The following is a 21,951-nucleotide window of genomic DNA, read 5'->3' as shown; positions in this document are numbered from 1 at the left end:
ATGGGGACCTGGATGTGAGCATACACTGTGGGCCTCATGCAGGAACATTTTTGTATTCTTATCCTTCATTTCTCAGATTTTCTGTGAGGTTTGTAAAGTACCGCTAAATGTCACTAAATCCTACACACTGGTCCTAAAAGTTTTATGTAAGTCTCAGTCATGACTACAGTTTTAGCAACAACACGAACAATCATGTTGCAATAACTGTTCTGCTTAAATCTCTTTCTCATCAGACTGTAGTGAGACGTTCACGTCCCCTACAGGGTCCTTCTTTTCACCCAACTTCCCTGACAACTATCCCAACAGAAGAGACTGCATCTTCAAGATCATTGTGCAGGTCAACATGCAGATTAGGCTGAACTTCACCAGATTTGAGCTAGAGGGCTCCCCTCCTTCTTGCAACTTTGACTTTGTGGAAATCAGGTAAAGAAAGAATTAAGTTGGTAAACTGGGCTGGTGATGATTCAGAGTTGGTTCAACCTGAGAGCCTTCTAAGAAAAAGTTTCCTTTTCCACGAACTAGAGAGCCACCAAAGAGCCCCCAATGTGTATGTCTCCAATGTTAACTAGCTGTTAGTCAGCTAACACTACCCAAGCAAGCATTTTACCAATTTCTCACATTAATGTTACTAACCTTGAATGTAGCATTAAAGTTACAGTTCATAAAGTTTGGTGCCACCCTGAAACCAGTTTTTCTGGCCAAAAGCTGGCTCTTTGGTTGTCGAAATGCAAAGAACTGTTTCAATATTTGGCACTGGCTCCAAACCAGCCCTCAAACTGCCTTGTGGAAAAGGGGTATCAGAGTGTCATTATATTAGCATATCAGATGCTGTAACATAATGCACATGCACTATATGACTATGTGCACATTCACATAGACACATCAGATCATAACCTCCCATTTGTATGTGACTGCAGTTCCTCCACAGCCACTTTATTAGATGGTATTAATACATGAATAAAGCTCAGGTACGTTTTTATTTTTTTATTGATTTAAAGTAAGGGTATAACTACACAATCAATAGGAAAGAGTTAAGTAGAGTTAATGAGTTCCATTTAAACTGTTGTTCACCCAGAATTGATGTTCCTATCTAAAAGATAGGATAGTGTTAACTGATAGAAAGAGAAAGAAAGTGCAGATGATCAGCTGGCATGCAACAAAGAAATTAATTTTATTTGCAGATGTTTAGAGATGTTTAAAGTTCTTGGGGCGTCTTGCATTGACAGCTCTTCTAAGATCTATTTTCAGTGATATTTAAATAAGGGGCCCAAGGGCCATTCCAAAATCTTCAACTTGATAGCCACAGTTTCCCTAAACTGCCATCTCTTAATTACATTTCACACGCAAGTTGACCACGCTTTGCTATCTTTTTGTAGCCTTCTCCTGCATTGTGAACATCAATGAACATCAATAACATCAATGAACATCAATAACTTGTATATATATATATATATATATGGTTGGTGAGTCGAGGTCAGAGTTGTTGTAAAGGGTTGAAATTGGCTCTAACTGACATTTCTCAATGACAGTTTTTCACATACCTTAGGCCTAAAGAGCTGATGAAAGTCGGAGATCTTGTAAAAATAACCTGAGACCACAGAACTCTTTGGTTGCCCAAATTTTGCACATGCCACAATGATGTTTTTTAAATAAAAGGTTTATTAATTTTTTTTAAATAAAACAAAACCATGCATGAATGTGCTGCAAATATTGTGTTCCATACCCTCGAGTGCCCAAACATTATTGATTACATAAATTGCCATGTAATTTGTATTCAGTAACCAAATACATTTCACAATAATCTGACCCATCTCTGGTCTTAACCACTTGGCTACCAGATGCCAGACACAAACTTGATTTTTAAGATGCCTGTATATGGGAGACCAATCTGTCTTTATTCAGAATGACTACTGACATTTTGAACTTCCACCGTCTTTTGCAGGGATGGTGGCTATGAGACATCTCCCTTGATTGGTAAATTCTGTGCTGATCAAATGCCTCCAGTCCTGGTATCCCATAGCAACCGTCTATGGGTAAGATTCCGCTCAGATGCCACCGTCACGCGTCTTGGATTCACTGCCCACTGGGATGGCACACAGACTGGTGAGAATATTGATATTAATGTTAGATTTTCCTCTTTTTAAAATTCATTAATCATTTGCTATATACATATGTAACCAGAAATTACATCCATCCTTTTTCTAGAGCCTGTTCAGGGTCATTATATGGTCACCATATATATACCTAATTATATTCTGACCATCCATGTTTTATTCAATTCAATTCAATTCAATTCAATTTTATTTGTATAGCGCCAATTCATAACAGAAGTTATCTCAGGACACTTTTCAAATAGAGCAGGTCTAGACCGAACTCTTTAAAACATTAATTACAGAGACCCAACAGTACCACCATGAGCAAGCACTTGGCGACAAGGGCAAGGAAAAACTGCCTGTTAAAAGGCAGAAACCTAGGACAGATCCTCCGGCTCTAGGTGGGTGGTCGTCTGTCTCGACCAGTTGGGGTGAGAGAGAGAGAGAGAGAGAGAGGCAGAGAGAGAGAGAGCGAGAGACAGACAGACAGGTGCACAGCAACAACAGTATTGGCAATGGCAATGTAGCAGGACCATGGCAGGAGGCTCCACCAGGATCGACAAGAACCTGCGAGACGAGAACACAAGAACTCCGGGGAAGAAGTGAAGTTAGTAACATGCATTAATGGAACATGAATGAGTGCAGAAAGAGAGAGGAAGGGAGGAGCTCAGTGCACCATGGGAAATCCCCCGATAGTCTAGGCCTATAGCAGCATAACTAAGGGATGGTTCAGGACTCACCTGATCCAGCCCTAACTATAAGCTTTATCAAAGAGGAATGTCTTAAGCCTACTCTTGAATGTGGTGAGGGTGTCTGCCTCCCGAACCACAAATGGAAGCTGGTTCCACAGGAGAGGAGCTTGGTAACTGAAGGCTCTGGCTCCTGTTCTACTTTTAGAGACTATAGGAACCACAAGTAGCCCTGCATTCAGAGAACGTAGTGTTCTAGAGGGGTAATAGGGTACTATGAGCTCTTTAAGATATGAAGGGGCCTGACTATGAAGAGCTTTATAGGTGAAGAGGAGGATTTTAAATTCTATTCTACATTTTACAGGGAGCCAATGCAGAGAAGCTAGTACAGGAGAGATGTGATCTCTTTTTCTAGTTCCTGTCAGTACTCGTGCTGCAGCGTTCAGAATTAATTGGAGCGTTTTAAAGTACAAGTGAATTGCAAATTTTTGACCATGTTTTAGCATGTACATCAGCTTTTCCTGTGGGTTCTTTTGAGTAAAGAAAATAATTTTTCAGGAGGAAGAAAGTTTTATTTCATATAGCCTTAGTTTCTCTGTCTAGAACTTCCAAATAAAATCAGTGACACAGACAAGTAGGCCCATGACACACCACAAGAAGAGACTCACACTATGAAATGCAGCTTTCAATCTAATGTCTCTTTTCATTAGCATGGACACTTCTTATGTTGCACTTTGACTTATTGGATGAGCTAGAGGAACAAAATGTGAACAAATGTTCACTGGTCAGAGATGCTGTATGTAATCAGCAAGTCAGCTGTATAACATTGAACAGCTTGAAGACATACCTCCAAGTGTCAATATTTGTCCGTTTTGATGCTCAATGGCATGGTTTGTTTTCAATACCACTGATAACAAAACAGTGTTTGTCCTGGCCCTGTAAGCTACAGTTAGCAGTGCAGATTGGTTTACATTGTACCTCTGTAACCCAGTTAAACTAAGGAGCATTTTGTTTTATTTCCAAATGCCCTTACTCTATCATTTATTAACAAAAGAAAAATATTAATACATTGCTGTGGCTAAGAGGCAGAGCGAGTTGTCCACTGATCGGAAGGTTGGTGGTTCGATCCCTGGCTCCTCTGGCTGCATGTTGAAGTCTGTCAAGACACTGAACCCCAAATTACTCCCTATCGGTGTATGAGTATTAGTTTCCATGCTGGTGAGCATTTGGCACCTTGCATGGCAGTCACTGCCATCAGTCTGTGAATGTGTGTGAAGGGGGTGAGTGTGGCATTGAGTGGTCGAAAGACTAGAAAGGCGCTATGTAAGTACAGACCATTTACCGTGTATATATATATATATATATATATATACGTGTGTGTGTGTGTGTGTGTGTGTGTGTGTGTGTGTGTGTGTGTGTGTGTGTGTAAGGAGGTAGGTAGTGCAAGCAAAAAGAAAGTGACAATGGCATTGTTGCAGAGTTAAAAAGTCTGACAGCTGCTGGGATAAAGGACCTGCGGTAGCACTCCTTGTTGCACTGAGGATGTAGCAGTCTGTTGCTGAATGAGCTGCTCAGGGACCCCGCAGTTTCATGCAGGGGGTGAGGGGTGTTGTCCATGATTGATCCGAATTCCTGATTGTTCCCTTCAGATACACGTCCAACAATGACAGTATCATCAGAGAACTTCTGCAGGTGACAGTTGCTTTTGTTGTGTCTGAAGTCTGATGTGTACAGGGTGAAGAGAAAAGGAGCGAGCACTGTACCCTGCGGGGCCCCAGTGCTGCAAACCACCACATCAGACACACAGTCCTGAAGCCTCATTGTCGGTGAGGTAGTTGATGGTCCATGCAGCCAGGTGGCAGTCAACTCCAGCTCTTTCTAGCTTCCCCCTGAACATTGATGGCTGTATTGTGTTGAAAGCACTGCAAAATTCAAAGAACATGACTCTCACAGTACTATGAGTGGTCTCCAGATGTGAGAGAGAGATCTGTGCAGTAGGTAGATGTTGTTACCGGCAACAGACCTAGGGGAAATCTGGACCAGCAGCAAGGGTTACACAGGCTAGAGAGCACTGTGTAGCCAATATATAAACTGTGGATTGACAGAGAAATGACGAAAGTTAGCGTCTTGCTCATGCCAGAGCTTGTTTATTTCTGACACATTTACAAACAATTACCAGTCACATTTCTAACTTTCTGATTTAAGTGCATGTCAAAATCACATCAAAATATGGGTTCAGGTTAGCTCAAAACATATTTTCTCTTGTTACAGTATGCTAATGTCAGTTAATTTACACTTAGAAAACTAGAAACTGGAGTTCATAACCAAATTACAAAGCATGACAACCCTCGTCTAAACAATTAGTTACAAAACTAAACTAATTACACTTAACCCTTTTTTTTTATTGAACAATTTAAATGTACAAAACTACAATGTATACAATAACAATCAGCACATTGGTGACATAAATAATAAATAAATCAAAGATAGAGTACAAATTAAAAATATATATATAAATAAATAAATAATAATAATTAAAATAATTAAATAAAAAAATAGATAGTTCAAACAGGGGCTTCAGGGAAAAACTTTTCATAATGACTCAGTAAGGTATTACATTTTTTGTTATTTAACAAAATCAGAGATTTAAGCAAAGAGCTCAGTTCCAGCAGAAAAGGAGCAAATTTAGGTAGTGATTTTGCAAATTTTTGTTTGTGAATAAAGAATTTTACATATAGGATAACAAAGTTCATCAGGTGTTCAAGAGCATTATCTTCTGGGTTAACATAGTAGCAAATAACATCTTTAAGGGTAAGAGAGTAGACAGAGTTAGCGGCATCAAAAAAATGAGATTCAACATATCTCCAAAACTTTTTAGATATATCACAATAAAAAAACAGATGTGAAATTGTTTCTGTATTAAGATTACAAAAAGTACAGGAATCATCAACATCTATAAACTTAGCAATAATACTACTAACTGGGTATATAACAGTATTTTAAAATGTACTTCTTTAGCCTTGTTAGATATGCAATGTTTGTGGGGTAGAAGCCAAGCTCTTCTCCAGTTTATGTCCTCTAGTTGAGACCTCCAGTAAAACTTGCCTCTAGGCACAACTCTATTCATTCTTTGAAAACACTGGCAATATGCTTATTATTACTTTCTATCTGTTCGATTCCACTCAGCATCAGTACAGGTTGACTTATTTTATATTCACTGTAACTCAAGTGGCTTTTTATAAGTTGAATTAACTCTATTGGGATAGCACGAGTTACAGATATAAATTCTCTGGAGGGAACAGGAAAACTGTGTACAGACATAAAACATTCATAAGACCAGCATTATCAAAAAGATCGAGGATATGGATGATAATAATAATAATAATAATATATTTTATTTATAAGCGCTTTTCTAAATGCTCAAAGACACTTTACATAAAAACATAAAAGCAGCAAAACAACATCAAATAGTAAAACATTAAAAACACATCAGACTAAGCTAAACATTAAAAGCAATTTTAAAAAGGTGTGTTTTTGTCAGTGATTTGAATGTTGGAGGGTCGGTACAGTCACGGATGTGTTTGGGGAGAGAGTTCCAGAGGGAGGGGGCAGCTACAGAGAACGCTCTGCCCCCCCAGGTTCGGTGCTTGGTCCGGGGTGGAGGAGTCAGGAGGTAGGAAGGAGCCTGGTTATGGAGGGCTTTGTGTGTAAGGAGGAGGATTAATGATACCTCTTTTAAACCATTTTAGCAAGAATAAGGATTTGTTTCTTATAAGAATATTGCTGTTATTCCAGAGGAAAGCCTTGTGGGGTGAGAAATTGTGGACAAAAGCCAGCTAGGAGGGTTTGTTGATGAAATTTTGATAGTTTGATTGGTAATCTATTAGGTAAAAAAATACATTTCAAAAGAAAGGAAAGACCTCCAATTTTATTAAAGATGTAGTTTGGGATGAAAAACCAGATAGAGTCAGGGTTTCTGAGACACTTTCTCAACCAGTTAACCTTAAAAGTATTGGCAGTGTCGATAAAACATAGGACTTCAAGACCTCCTTCTGCCTTACTGTTGGAGAGTACACATTTCTTGAGTTTATGTGATTTATTTTTCCAGATGAAGTCTAAAAAAATTGTACTGACTTGTGTGGTGGTTGGTTCACTTACAGATAGGGACAATGCTGGATATGCGAAGCGAGACAAGCCTTCTGCTTTAGAGAGAAGAACTCTACCTAGGACAGACAAGTCCCTTTGAAGCCGAATGTTAAAAAAAGATTTGGTCTTTTTTAGTCTGTTTGAGAAATTTAAATATTGCCTCGCTGTAAGATCTTTAGTTTTGAATATTCCTAATTATTAAACAGAAGTCTTTACTGGGATATTTTCGAATCATTGGAATTATGCAAAGACAAAATTTCACATTTGGACATATTAAGTCTTAGACCTGAGGCGTTAGAAAATTGGCTAATTATAGTAATAGCATTAGAGAGTTGGTTCTTGTCTTTTAAAAAAAATGTAGTGTCATCTGCCAGTTGGGAGATTTTTAATTCTCTGCCAAAAATTGAGATTCCTTCAAATTTCTCATCGTTTACTATATTGATTGACAATAACTCAGTGACTAAAATAAATAAAAAGAGAGATATAGTGCAGCCTTGTTGGACACCTCTGTTAATTTGAAATGTTATAGATGTGTTCAAATTGATTATTACAGAGCTGTTAATGTCTTTATAAAACATACTGACAATATCAACAAAGTTATTCCCGAAACCAAATACTTTGAGTGACTGAAAAAGAAAGTTGTGCTTAATTGTATCAAAGGCCTTACAAAAGTCTAAGAACAAAATAAGAGCCTCGGTGTTAACTTCATTTGCATAGTCCAATAAATCTAAAATGAGTCTAATGTTACTGCAGAAATGTCGATTTTTTTATAAAACCTGTTTGAGTTTCTGCAATAATCATGTCTAGCCCTATTTTTAACCTGTTGGCATACACTAAGGCCAATATTTTATAATCAATTGTTAGGAGAGTAATAGGATGCCAATTCTCTATTATTAGGGGCTCTTTATCCGGTTTGGGAATAAGAGATATAATACCCTGCTTCATTGTAGCCGTCATCTCTCCTTGACTGATGTATTCTTTGTACATACCTAATAGTGGGTTTTGAATAGATTCCCAAAAGTGAGTATAGAATTCGACAGATAAGCCATCAATACCTGGTGACTTTCCTTTCTTCATTGAGAATAATGCATTTTGAAATTCAATAGTTGACAGGTCAGAGTCACATATAGATTTGAAATCCTCAGTAATTAAGGGAATATTAGTCTGAATTTTTCCTAGAAAACTTGCACAATCCTTTGCGTTATAGTTTTCTGTAAAAATCAGAAACAAATTAATTTATCAAATTCGGATCTTTCGAGGGTGCTCCATTGATATTAAGGGAAGTTAATGACTTTCTTTTCGCATTTCTTTTTTCTAGAGCAAGAAAAAAATTAGTGTTCCTTTCTCCTTCCTCTAGCCATTTGGCCCTCAATCTAATAAATGTACCTTTTGCCAAGTCTAGATAAAATTGATCCAGTTGTTAATTACACTTAACCCACTTCTCAAATCATGTTACACATTACAAAACAATTTGATGCATTGACATAATATACTGATTCAAGCTCAAGATAGAAAAATAGTTTTTCAGTACCTGTGGATTGACAGAGAGATGACGAAAGTTAGTGTCTTGCTCATGCCAGAGCTTGTTTATTTCTGAGCTGCGCATGTGCAGAGCTTGTAGCAACAGTCTCCCTAATGGATCCACAGCAGCACTAGAGCACCACCTGCTGGCGTAATAGTGTACTACCTTGATGTAAAGACTGAAGCGTTAGAATGAATCAATTATTACAAAAAATAGAGGGGGTGTCTGTTTAAACAAAAACTTAACATATGGTGTTTTCCAACCGATTACAATGACAGCGTCATCCACCCCAATACCCGGTTAGTAAGCTGATCTGCACAGTCTTAAAGCAGTCTGGAGCTGATGCCATCTGGGCTCTTCCTCAGTTCCTCCTTCACCTGGTCGGCTGTTAGGGAGAGGTTGAGCTTGAGCAAGATACTGAACCCTGAATTGCTCCTAATGCTGTTCATCTGTGTATGTATATGAATGAACAACCCGTTCTCATTCCCAACTCGTCGAAGACTGACGCTTTGTCTCTTTCCTTTGGCGTCCCATACAGCCACATATGGTACCAATCAGCGGCTGTATGGGACGCACCAGGCTTTCTATTGACTCTAATGTAAACCCACTTATAGACGCTTACAGAAACTTACAACTCACTACAAAAAAGTATAAAGTGAAGTTAGTTAGTTATATTAGCTACACAATTAGACATCAACACTGTCAAATTAGCAGCAACACATAGGCTATAGCTCCTCCAGTGACAGGCATGAGGCAAAAGGTCTTGATTAAAATACAGGGCTTTATTGCTGGTCAACCCGTAAGAACGGGTTAAAGAAAGAAAAAATAAATTAACAAAAATAATGCTGTAAGCATGTCTCATATATCTTGTGCTATAACCAAGCATATATACAGCTAGACACTTTACAGTTTGATTGAATAAACCGAAAATGACACATGTAAACACAATAATCAATTACACCTTCACAGCAGATAAACAGCCAAAAACCTCATTGCTGCTTATCACAAAGAGTACATACGTTAACTTATGTAATTATGACAACAACAGTGGAAACACCATTCTCTTTCGCGGGCAAGTTTTCAAAGTTTCACCTGAGCGCCTGTTAGCGGGCAGAACAAATAATAAATTTCCGTCTAGCTGTATGTTTACAGCTAGACAAATAATTAATTCCGTCTAGCTGTAAACATACAGCTGTAAATATACAGCTAGACGGAATTAATTATTTGTTCTGAGTGTTTTACCATGAAACTTTGAAAACTTGCCCGCGAAAGAGAATGCATGGGACGCCAAAGGAAAGAGACAAACCGTCAGTCTTCGACGGGTTGGGAATGAGAACGGGTTGGAATGAATGAGTTAGTTTCTGTTTGTGATGGCCTTTGCCATCACTGTATGAATATGTCTGAAGACAAGAAAGTACAAGTACAGTACATCTACCATTTACCATATATATACATATACACATATATATCGATCAGCCATAACATTATCACCACTGACAGGTAAAGTGAATAACACTGATTATTTTGTTATCATGTCACCTGTCAAGTGGGTGGGATATGTTAGGCAGCAATTCAACATTTTGTCCTCAAAGTTGATGTGTTGTGTGCTGAAAAAGTTATTGTTGGTTCCTATAGAAAGGTGTCAGAACACACAGTGCACCACAGTTTGTTGCGTATGGCGCTACATAACATTATGGCTGATCAGTATACATATATATGTAAACATATATCTATTTATATGTTTTTTTATTTTTATCGTGTAAATCAGACCTTGACAAAAAAGGCTAACTTGTGATTTAAGTTGGACTGTTACAGAATATGCATACGTTTTGTAAAATCACAATCTCTTTTGTATGAACCCACACAAAAGCAAATGTACCTGCCTATTTGATTTTATTTCTTTTTCCAAGGCTGTGGAGGGATGTTGACAACTCCATCTGGGGGATTTTCTTCCCCTAACTACCCCCTGCCCTACCATCCTAATGCTGAGTGCTACTGGAACATCAGGACCAGCCAGGGCAGCCAGCTCCTCCTCTCTTTCTCTGATTTCCATCTTGAGTCCAGTGCCACCTGCTCTTTTGATTACTTGGCTGTGAGTACCTACTGTATTTTGCAGCATGTGGAAAACTTCAAACAGTAGAAAAGAAGAGTGAATAACTAAAGAGTTGGACGTGTAAATGGTAAATGGACCTGTACTTGTATAGCGCCTTTCTAGTCTTCCGACCACTCAAAGCGCTTTTACACTAAGTGCCACATTCACCCTTTCACACACATTCACACAGTGATGGCAAAGTCCATCGAATAGAAACTAACATTCATACACATTCACACACCGATGCACGGCATCAGGAGCAATAAGAATACTTCCGCCCCTATGTATATATACGATTCCTGGCACAACTAAGTGAAAGTACTTCAAGCCTTGATTAATGATTGCAGGAAGTTAGAGATACCTACAGGTTTTAGTTTAAAATTTCTTAATGGTGTTCTAATAAGAATGAAAAAACAGCAGTAAGTGCACTGTAATCAAGAAAATACCCATGTAGGTTTTTAATTGAAGGTACCCTGTGGAATAAAACCAGGGATAGACTATCCACACTTATTTCTGAGCCTAAAGACCTAGGTATAATGTATAATGTAACTGTATATTGGGAGACAGTTAAATCGGGATACAAATATGTGTAACTAAGTTTTCCCTCAATAACCTCCTAATTACTGCTTATAGATAGTAAGTAAGGAAGTTGTTGTATATGAATTATGATCTTAATAACCTTTATGGGCCTTATAAGGTGGTAGTACCACAAGAATACTCAGTCTCCCTTAAAGTTTAAAATAAAATGTAAAAAATGCATTAGAGACCTGCAAAGGGCAATGACTTTAGGGGGTGTAAATGTAAAACACAGTGTTATTCTAGTCCAAAGAACTAACTCTAAATTAATTAATTCTGTCTATGTAGGCAGTGTGTCAAGAGCTTAAGCCTTACTTTTAATATTTGGTTTCAAAGTGTCTTGTTAGTTATAGCAATATAGGTTCATTCACACCTGGTTTTAGTATAATTTTAAAACATTATTGTATATATTTACTAAGACACCACAAGAATCACTTACGTTTTTTACCCATTTATTTTGAGGGGTGCAAGTCAGTTTTAAATGGTTTAAGTGTTGGCTGTTGGAGGAGATCAAGACAAGACAAGGAGATCTGAAATGTAACTGGGGGCAAGGTCGTGAAGTGCCTGATATGTAATCAGTAAGATCTTATAATTGATTCTCAATTTTACCGGAAGCCCATTAAGTGATGCGAGAAAAGGAGTAATGTGGGACCAACGGCTGGTTCTGGTTAAAAGTCTGGTGGCTGTATTTTGTACTAACTGTAAACGATTTAAAGACGTTTGACTGAGGCACGTGTAGAGGGAGTTACACGGGAGAAAGTTTTGTAACATGAAGGTCAAATGTCATACACTGGTCAAAGATGATACCCAGATTCTTAGCAGTGGGTTTGATATTAGTGCGTAATGGTCCAATAAACTGATCAACTCCAGTGACAATGTTTTCGGGGCCTCTCAGTTTTGTCAGGATTTAAGTGGTGAAAATTAGAGACATCCAGTTTTTGATGGCTGCTAAGCACTCATGGAGAGAGGACAGTTACAAGTGAGAACACCCTCTGGTGAGAAGTTAGGTAGACCTATAACTTTAAGTAAAATCAACACAGCTTTTTGGATAACATTGTAATGCCATTCTTGTTTAAATTCGCTAAAGAGAAGCTAAAGCAAGTAGGTGTTTGTAACTTTGTAAAGACTCTCAATACTTGCAATTGCTGAAGTATTTGGATTTATATATTTTCTGAGTCATCATTTTGTGTTAGAATAATACGTTTATCAGTTTTTGATAAAGTCTTTGCATCAAGTACCAAACTTGATTCACTTATAACCAACAAGCCACAATCTCAGTTAACAATAAATTCCTATTACTAAGAAAAATTGGGACATATCAGCTGGTTTCATGCACAAATATACATATACATATACACACAGTCATGACTAATACCACTTTGATTTAAATTAATGAAATCCAAACAAAAAGGGGGGGTTTGTTTATCTTTATTATTTGCTAATGCAATAGACCAACAATTAGTGTTATTTAACGTATCTTTTTTCCTGTGTGTGTGTGTGTGTGTGTGTGTGTGTGTGTGTGTGTGTGTGTGTGTGTGTGTGTGTGTGTGTGTGTGTGTGTGTGTGTGTATGTGTATGTTTAGGTGTATGATGGTAACAGTAGCAGTGCTCCACAGTTGGCCAAGTTGTGTGGAAGTGAACCGTCCAGGACCGTCAGCTCTTCCAGCAATCAGCTCTACATCAAACTACGCACCGACAGCAGCGTCAGCACTGGAGGCTTCCTTGCATCATACACCTCCAGTACGAAAACACACACTGGATACTTTGTGGGATCGCTCAGCTGTGTTCTGCCTGTAGCAGATAACCATATAAAGAAATCTGTGCCGAGCTCATGTCAGCTAGTCACGCAAAGTAGAAAAAGATGTAAAAAGATGAAAAACTTTTGCTTACAGGGACTATCATTTACATACGTTTACCTCATTTGACAGTTTGGCCTACCACTCTTAAAATTGCAATTTACTCAAAAAATGTACCCAAGAACATGTAAATGTGTTTGTTTAGTGTTTGACTGTCTGTTTTCAGAATGCAGTCGCATCATCTCAGGCAGTCATAAAGGAGTGGTGGAGTCACTAAACTTTCCCAACAACTACCCAGCCAACTCCCAGTGCAGCTGGACCATCCAGGCCACCAGCGGAAACAGTGTAAACTACACCTTTACTGCCTTCCAGCTCGAGGCCACCTCCAGCAGTTGTAACTATGACTACATCAAGGTACACAGATTCACACCATTCAACCATATCAACTGAAGAAAGAATCTGGCCAAACTCAACCCTCCCACAACACACCCCCCACAGTTGAGCATAGGCTAGCTTCAGGAATAAACTGACAGTGTCTGATGTTGGCTTTGGTGGCAGAAGTGAGCTGATGATAGCATCTTATCTCATCTCTCTATCACCAAGGATTCAAGTTACTCAGAAGTTTGTCTTATTTGCTAATTTGCTGATTAACACTTTACATATTAATAGTAATGACATGCAGTGTTACATAACATGCACAAAAAGTACTGATTTTCCTGCTCAGCTTCCAGATTGTAGTCTGTTGAGGGGAGATGTTAGGGTTAACCTAGTACATTCACTTCCGGATTGACAATTTACTGCTAACTTTTTTTGTAATTTTGCTACACTTGCGTTCACTCTCACTTCATTGGTTGATCTCTTTTCTGCTATGCACTTACTACGCACACACATTATGCCCTGCCCTATTCCTTAGGAGGAGTTACACTACTCTTATAATAGTTCATTAGATGTCCTTTGAAGATTGACAATAACAAGGTTTAACAGATGTTTGATGAGTACATCTTTTCCCACACATAAACTGGTATTCATTAAAGAAAAATGTGCGCATATCACTTCAGCTATCATTTTTACCTGTGGGTGAAAATGATAGGGATAGGAACATAATAGGAAATATTTAATTTGAGAGATCTAGTCATAGTAAAACATGTTGTTTGTTGTTGAATATTTATATGTTACAGCCTACACAGCTATTTGTAAATTCTACTCTGAGGGTCATTTATAAACCTAATTTGAATAATTTACCAGAGATGAATTTTCTTCTTTTTATTTTCATTCCCTGTGAATTAACTTTTCATTTCATTTAATTTTCTTGAATTGGGAAGCCCTTTAAGTCTGTTTCAAAATTAACTCTATAAATTAATTTAACTTTGATGATGACAGCTGTGTGTAATGGTCATGTGTAATGACAGATGATACTGTTGGAGAACCTGTGCAACACAATCAGTTTCTTTTTTGCTGTTCTGAGTGGTGGAGTGGGCACAAAAAATTGATTAACAGATGGATGTTTCTTTATCCGTTTATTTGTGGATAATTGTGTTGAAATGACCATGGTAAATGGACCTGTACTTGTATAGTGCCTTACTAGTCTTCCAATCACTCGAAGAACTTTCACAGTGCATGTCACATTTGCCCTTTCACCCACAATTCACTCAGTGATGGCAAAGCCCATCAAACAGAAACTATCTCATAAATACACATTGACACACCAAAGCACAGCATCGGGAGCAATTCTGGGTTCAGTATCTTGCTCAAGGATACTTCAACACATGGCGAGAGGAGCCGGGGATCAAACCAACAACCTTCCAATGGCATCCAGAGTGTTGCAGAATATATTTCCAAATTCTACTGTTTAAATATAATTCACTAAATGGATTAGTACCAAAATATATTGCAAACCTGCTTGTACAATTTGAGACTGTGATCATCTGAAACTAGCTTATTTGCTATTCCAAGAATTAGAACAAAGATTGGTGAGGCTTTGTTTAGTTATTGTAGGCCACCGAGGACAGAAACACCTGCAAAATCCAGTCAGTTAAATAAATCTTTCCTTAGTGAATTTAAAAATCTTAATAAACTTAAAAGTCCAAATGATCTAAGTTCATGGTATTGTAGAATAAAATTGTTGGGTATCCCTGTTATTTTTGTCAACCCACAATGTACAGATGTATTTTTGTGACTATATATTGTACTCTCCACTCATACCACTTTCTCCAAATACTATTCTAGCTCTATGATGGGCCTAATGATCAAGCTCCTCTGATTGGTACATTCTGTGGATACACGCCCCCCCCAGCCAACAGCACTACAAGTTCAGCCCTCACCTTGGTGTTCAGAACAGACTCCTCTGTGTCCCTGTCTGGCTTCCAGATGATGTGGTACCAGAATGGTAAGAAGGAGTTGTCTTCTCTTGTCGTGGACCAGGCAAGATCAACTACATAAAGATATCTGTACTTTACTGTAAAGGAGATTACTAACTGTACCATACAAACAGTATGATAGGCTGTCATGAAAATTGTGATGTGACTCCAGTTCTCATAATTTTGGTACAACAAGGGCACAAATCGCAGTTAAGAGCATCCATACCCAGCATGGGATGTGCTAGCTGACTTCTGGTAATTCTGTAGCCATGTCTGTGTAGTCAGTCTATCCTCACCAGAAAAACAGCCGTATAGGTGGACTGTGCAAGCAGCTTATTACAACCCATAGACTAAGAATATGGAGCTCGAAATTAGCAGAATAGTTCCCCTTTAATAATTTATCACAACTGACAAGTTTGATGTGCAGGAGAGTACAGTGGTTTCTGTGTTTTTTTTGTCACATTCTGGGGCTGATTGCACAAAATGTAACCAGTGATCTGCCCTGCTTTATTGTGGCAGTGATATCATCAGTAGAGATATCTGCTGCCTTCAGATGGCTGTGCTGGTAATATGGGCAACATAGTGGCACCATTTATGGGGGATAACAATGGTTTAAAAAGGCACCAAACTGTTATGCAATCAATTAATTCAATCAAAATCAATTATCAAAGATAATATAATAATAATAAGATAATAGCAACAGCTGCGAAGGCAGACGCAGTGGCCGGTAGCTCCTTCAAAAAAAGATTTGATCTATGAAAACATCTGCGCATTCAGATGCTGCAATCGGGAGGCTAGCTCCTTGAAACCTCTCTGTTTTTATTCAATCTATTTTTGGCTTTATTGCTGAAATACATGTTACCTAAGACAGAAATGGCCTACAGTAAAAGGGTTTGGATAAAAGAGCAGTGGACCTTGAGGAAGATCCACCCAGACAAATTGACTGCACAGGTCCAACCCATCAACAGCGGTTGCTGTCGCTCCAGGAAAAGAGGGAAAAGGGCCGGATAGGAGCCATGCTGGAGCCTGGATCATCACTGCATTAAATGTATTGTCAGGTTTAGGTGACTTTTTTGCACACTTGGAGAGAACCATTTAAAACAGACTTGGTGTGTCCCTGCAGGTTGTGGTGGGGAGCTCTCTGGTCTCAGTGGCTCCATCAACAGTCCAGGTTACCCCAACAGGTATCCAGAAAACCGGGAGTGTATCTGGTATATCACTACCTCAGCTGGAAGCAGCATAACCTTCACTATCTATGAGTTTGACGTGGAGTTTCACCAAGACTGCAACTATGATGTGTTGGAAGTAAGACATGGACCTATCAGTCTTCTAGATTTGGCAAAAAACGCTCATCATCTCATCACAGTCTGCTACAGTCCTTAATTTAAAAAAAATGTTGTGTTGATGCAAGAGCTTATTGCAACATCTGGGTGGTAAAAACTGAACAGGGGATTTCTGTAGTTCATCATTTTTGGGCCAGAAATTCACATGCTGTACAGTGAAAGTCTACTTCAAGTCTCACTTCAATGCAACTTTTCTGAGTTAGTTACGTATCATCTTAATGCTTTTCTTCGGTTAGATTTTAATCAGAGAAGCATGTCTAAAATAAACATAATAAGAAGCTTCCATTGTGTCATGTTCTTAAGATTCTAAAGATTTCTTTTTAACCCAAGTACAGTGCTGGGAACAGTTGAGACACCATGTACCAATAAATGGAATGGTTAAATGTGGAAATGTTACATATTAATAATAATGATAATAATAATAATAAATGCATTACTTTTGGATAGGGGCAGTGCACATTAATGAACATCGATATTTAAACATCTCTGTAAACATGCCGGATTATAGCAAAGCTGCTAACTGCATCCGTAGTCCCTAATAACTAAATAGAAAAAATACAAATAGAAGAGACAGCAAATAAATAGATAAAATACAAATAGAAGAGACAACACACACAGCACAATACATTACACAATCAGAAGGACACCAGACCCAGACAGGATATAACGATGCAATAAAAAGTAATGTTCAGTTAGTCTCAAGTCCAGTTAGTGGTCGCACGTTACATCTTGAATTATTAATTACTCACACAATCGATAGCAAGTTGAGCTCTATGCTTCATCAGAAGTGCAAACAGTATTTTTTAGTTTTACAAATAGACTTCAAGTATGAAAACTAGCTGGCTGGTTTGGCAAATGTATGTTAACCGGCACCACTGAGCAGGACACAGCTACTTTCTTGAGCTTTTCTATTCTGTTTGTGTTCAATCTATGTGTTCAAAATGGGCTTTCCATAACCCCAACTATAACCCAGTTGTTCTCAAACTATGGTACAGTTGAGCTGACATAATGTAGACATATTTAATTATGTATTAATGACTTAATAAATCACGGTGTAACTGGTGACCTTGGTTTTGAATAATGATTTTTTTATGATTAACTTTTTGTATGTTAAAATACAGGTATTTGTTTTGTATTTACACATGTATTGACCATTACTTTTGACCTTAGGTGTATGGAGGCCCAGACCTGTTGGCCCCTCGGCTGGCCAGGCTCTGCAGCACCACATCCAGCCCAATGCGTGTCTCTAGCACTGGCAACCTGCTCACAGTGCGCTTCAAGTCTGATGCTTATGTCAGTGGTCGAGGTTTTAATGCAAGCTGGACTGAAGACCAGGGAGGTGGGTGGACTTTATTGAGTGCTTGCCCTGCCATACATCTTTGCCACTATACCATATAATACACAATATAAGGGACTGTATGAGTATCATCATTTCATTTTTATAATAACACAAGGCAAGGTAAGTAACTCAATAAGAGAAAATCCTCTAGGGGAGGCACTTTTACTTTATTATGCAGAGTAAAAGTGCTAAATTGTCACATTAGAATTTTTTTTTTTTCTTAATTAATATGGTCTATTCTTATGTAACAAAACACAAAATTAAAAGTGTTACTAGTTTCCACATAACTCTAAATTAAATCTTTTTTATCTAGTTGTTTGTATATAACTCATATGTCCTCCATTCTCAAAAGACATCTTTAATAACTCAACTATTCCTTTATGTTATTATTTTAACATTTCAGTCCTATTTGTTTTCATTTTCTTTCTTTTTGTTTCAACAAGCCACAGCCTACTTATCTTCTATGTGTTAAGTTGCGGCGTCGTCGTCATCTTCATGTTCATTATCATCAGTCACTACTATTAGTGTAGTTGTTACTACTGTTGTTGCTGTGCACCTGTCTGTCTGTTTCTCTCTCTCTCTCTCTCTCTCTCTCTCTCTCTCTCTCTCTCTCTCTCTCTCTCTCAGTCTGTCTCTCTATCTCTCTCTCTGTCTGTCTCTCTGTCTCTCTCTCTCTCTCTCAGCCCAACTGGTCGAGGCAGACGACCACCCACCTAGAGCCAAAGGATCTGTCCTAGGTTTCTGCCTCTTAAAAGGCGTTTTTTCCTTGCCTCCGTCGCCAAGTGCTTGCTCATGGTGGTACTGTTGGGTCTCTGTAAATGTTTAAGGAGTTTGGTCTAGACCTGCTCTATTTTGAAAAGTGTCCTGAGATAACTTCTGTTATGAATTGGCGCTATACAAATAAAATTGAATTGAATTGAAATTGCTACAAAAAAGTTACCACAAGCTGTCAATCAAGGTAGGCTACAAGGTGTCAGTGTGGTTAGGATTTCATTGAAAGTCAGTCACAGTCATAAAAGGCCAAGTGCATCCCCTTTCCGCATCCAAATTGTCAGGTCAATTTACACTTTCAGACTTTGATTTGTTAACCCGTGAGAGTGTGTATTGCTCTCCAGCACTCGCCTAGCAGAAAGTCATGTGGTGGTTGCATTGTTTTTTCCTTGCTGCTTAGTTCTATACACACAGGTGCCATTCCTTGCCTGTCCCTATGTTTTGTTTCTCGTGGCTTCCTGTACAACTCTCAGTTGTTACATTTGTGCAAGAAAACGTATAGTGTGCTAGTCGCAGTTAATATAGCTTGAGTGAAATAATGTGATTTGCTTGTTATATTTTTATTATAGCTTGTTATATTAAATCCTCCACTCATTGAATGCCCATGAAAATGAATAAACAGTGAATAGAAAATAAGAATAAGTCTTCCTGATGAAAATGTCACAAGAACAGAAACAGCTACACACTTCATTTATGTTAGAGTTGGTACCTGGCTGTCGACAACATACTCAGACCAGAGGCAGTATGGCGCTTTGAGTGGTCGGAAGACTAGAAAGGCGCTATACAAGTACAGGTCCATTTACCACCACCACCAATGTATTCTATCTATAACATATGTATAGATAGAATACATTAGAGCTACACAGTTTTACACCAACACTCTTAGCAACATATAATATATATATATATATAATTGAATCAATTTTATTCCATCCTACAGGCTGTGGAGGCCCTGTAACAGCTCCTTCAGGGGAGATCCATTCTCCTTTGTATCCCAGTAGTTATCCCAACAATGTGGATTGTTCCTGGGTCATCAGTGTGGATCCCAACCACCGTGTTTTCTTCAACTTCTCTGACCTGGATATTGAACATCACACCAACTGCTCCTGGGACTATGTGGCTGTAAGTGACTGATTTATGAACATTTGATTTGTAGTTTAAGAGTATTGTGCCAAAGCATTTCTTTGTGCCTGACCTATTGTATTAGAGCTCCCTAGCCCTTTTTTATTGGTTTATAAATGCAAGTGGTTGCATCTTGTGATTTAGTTACACTTTGAATCACTTAAAAAGGTTAAATACAGGGGAACTAAGACTTAGTGTTTTTTGGCTAGCACTTTGCATGATGATGTCCCACTGCCTTCAGTGTGTGAATGTGTAGATGAGAGGGAAAGTGGTTGAAGAGATTTGTCCATTAAAGTAGAAAAGTTCTATGTACAGAACCAATCAAAATGTCTGTCAGTGTATGTTTGTCAAAGCTTCCAGATAAAAGTACATGGAAATTAATAGCAGCCATTATTGTTTTCTTTTTGCTTTATGCTATTTCAAAGTTTATACATCTCATAGGGTGACTAGATGAGAATGGCTGAAATTCAGGACAGGGGAGTTGGGGCTGAGTCTGGTCACAAGGCCACATATTCTGAGTGAGGATTGATTGAACAATTTGTCCTGGCTGTGTCTACAGTACGCATTAACCATTAAGCACAGGTGGCTGGTATGTAATTTTAAAGGAGCAGCTAAGATTGTCATTAAGCTTTAGGAGCTTAGAAACACCCTGTGACATCAACAATCTGTAATTTAGACAAGTGAAAACACATCCATGACACTCTTCTCTTACATGTTTTACAAAAACAAAAATTATGACTGCAGTCCATCAACCACTGACCATACAAGCACACAAGCTGCAATGCCTGTACTTAACATTTAAACCTACATACTTTTCCTGAAACCATACGTCCGTCTTTCTCTATAGATCCATGATGGTCCAACCATATCTTCTCCTCTGTTGGCACATGTGTGTGGCAACAGTCTTCCTGCCTCCATCACCTCCACCCAGAACACCATCTATGTTCGCTTTAGGTCCGACTCCAGTCGCAGCCACCGTGGTTTCAGTGCTTTCTTCTCAGAGGGTGGGTTTCCTTGAATCTCTCTGTTTCAATCACTATAACATGGGTGATCATATATCAAATCCATTTTTCTTTTATGCAATGCCAAATGCAGACTTCAAGACATTAGCAGAATTACTGTGCTGTTCACAACACAACACTTTTTTTTACCATCTTAATGTAAAACTTCACAACTGATCTCAGACAAGGTGTACTGATTTTAAGATTATTCCATGTTAAAAAAAAAAACACAGCATCCTGTTGCAGACACTAGATATTGTACAGCTGGGATTTAAACAAGGAAGTAAGAAAAATAAACATTAATTCATTCTACTGAAATCAGATATATGTCCAGAGAGAATCTTAGTTAACTAAATTGAATGAATTTGGAAATTATTTCTAAAAGAAATTTGTTAAAAAATTATACTGAAGGAAGTCAATCAGAAAAAGCAAACAAGTAGAGGGGGTTGTTGGGATGTTGTGGTTTGTGTTCTCTTTGAAACATCACTCGGTATCTTACTATGGACAGCGCCTTATGGCGAATCATTGAAGCTGCAATACCACCAGGTCTGAGTTGCACAGGCCTGCCCATCCCCTTTTATAAATGCCTCTGGTGCCCTACACAGAATTCTCGTTTTCTTCTCCTGCCAATTGCTGCTAGGTGTCAAGATTTTAAGTTAGCTATGACAGCCACCATACCCTCTAAGGGGGAACACAGGTGACAGCTCTCCTTGCTCAGTCCCATGTGGGTTTACCATCTCAAGGAGGGACCCCTATCCCCTTTGCATTGCCTGTATGCAAGTTAAGCATGCCCTGGCATCACTTGCGGACTCCAAGACCTGTATGCACGGTTTTGCCATGCCGGTGAGGATTCTGGAGCATCGTTTGTGAGTGTCAGATCCCTCAAAAGCTTGTACTACTCTGGTCTGGATATTGCAGTATTACAGTTAGGTGGCAGCCCCCCTGGTAGTCGAGCAAGCATTGGTATACCTCCATCCCAATCTCCCACCGCCACCAACACGCAGCTGTAGTGGCAAGAGGGCACAGCGGGAGCATCAAAAGCCCCAGATTGCAGTAGCTAGTGACCCTCCAGCATGGTTTCCTGGGCAAAAGGCACTGAAGCAA

General features: G+C 38.6%; 1 protein-coding gene across 1 annotated transcript in view; it reads left to right on the top strand.

Annotated features, from left to right (window-relative positions):
• cubn (cubilin (intrinsic factor-cobalamin receptor)) overlaps positions 1-21,951 on the top strand; it is a 139,345-nt gene that overhangs the window by 59,497 nt on the left and 57,897 nt on the right. Inside the window, exons 23-32 of the mRNA XM_051410208.1 lie at positions 234-423; positions 1,943-2,103; positions 10,361-10,542; positions 12,702-12,858; positions 13,141-13,328; positions 15,141-15,300; positions 16,395-16,576; positions 17,785-17,953; positions 19,665-19,846; positions 20,694-20,850. Of these exons, the coding sequence (XP_051266168.1) occupies positions 234-423; positions 1,943-2,103; positions 10,361-10,542; positions 12,702-12,858; positions 13,141-13,328; positions 15,141-15,300; positions 16,395-16,576; positions 17,785-17,953; positions 19,665-19,846; positions 20,694-20,850 (1,728 nt within the window). The remainder of the gene's footprint in view (positions 1-233; positions 424-1,942; positions 2,104-10,360; positions 10,543-12,701; positions 12,859-13,140; positions 13,329-15,140; positions 15,301-16,394; positions 16,577-17,784; positions 17,954-19,664; positions 19,847-20,693; positions 20,851-21,951) is intronic.

The sequence above is a fragment of the Dicentrarchus labrax genome, unplaced genomic scaffold, assembly GCF_905237075.1.
Source record: "Dicentrarchus labrax unplaced genomic scaffold, dlabrax2021, whole genome shotgun sequence".
In the NCBI taxonomy this organism is placed as follows: domain Eukaryota; kingdom Metazoa; phylum Chordata; class Actinopteri; family Moronidae; genus Dicentrarchus; species Dicentrarchus labrax.
The sequence above is the reverse complement of the archived record's forward strand: the minus strand, read 5'-3'. Positions and strand labels throughout refer to the sequence as shown.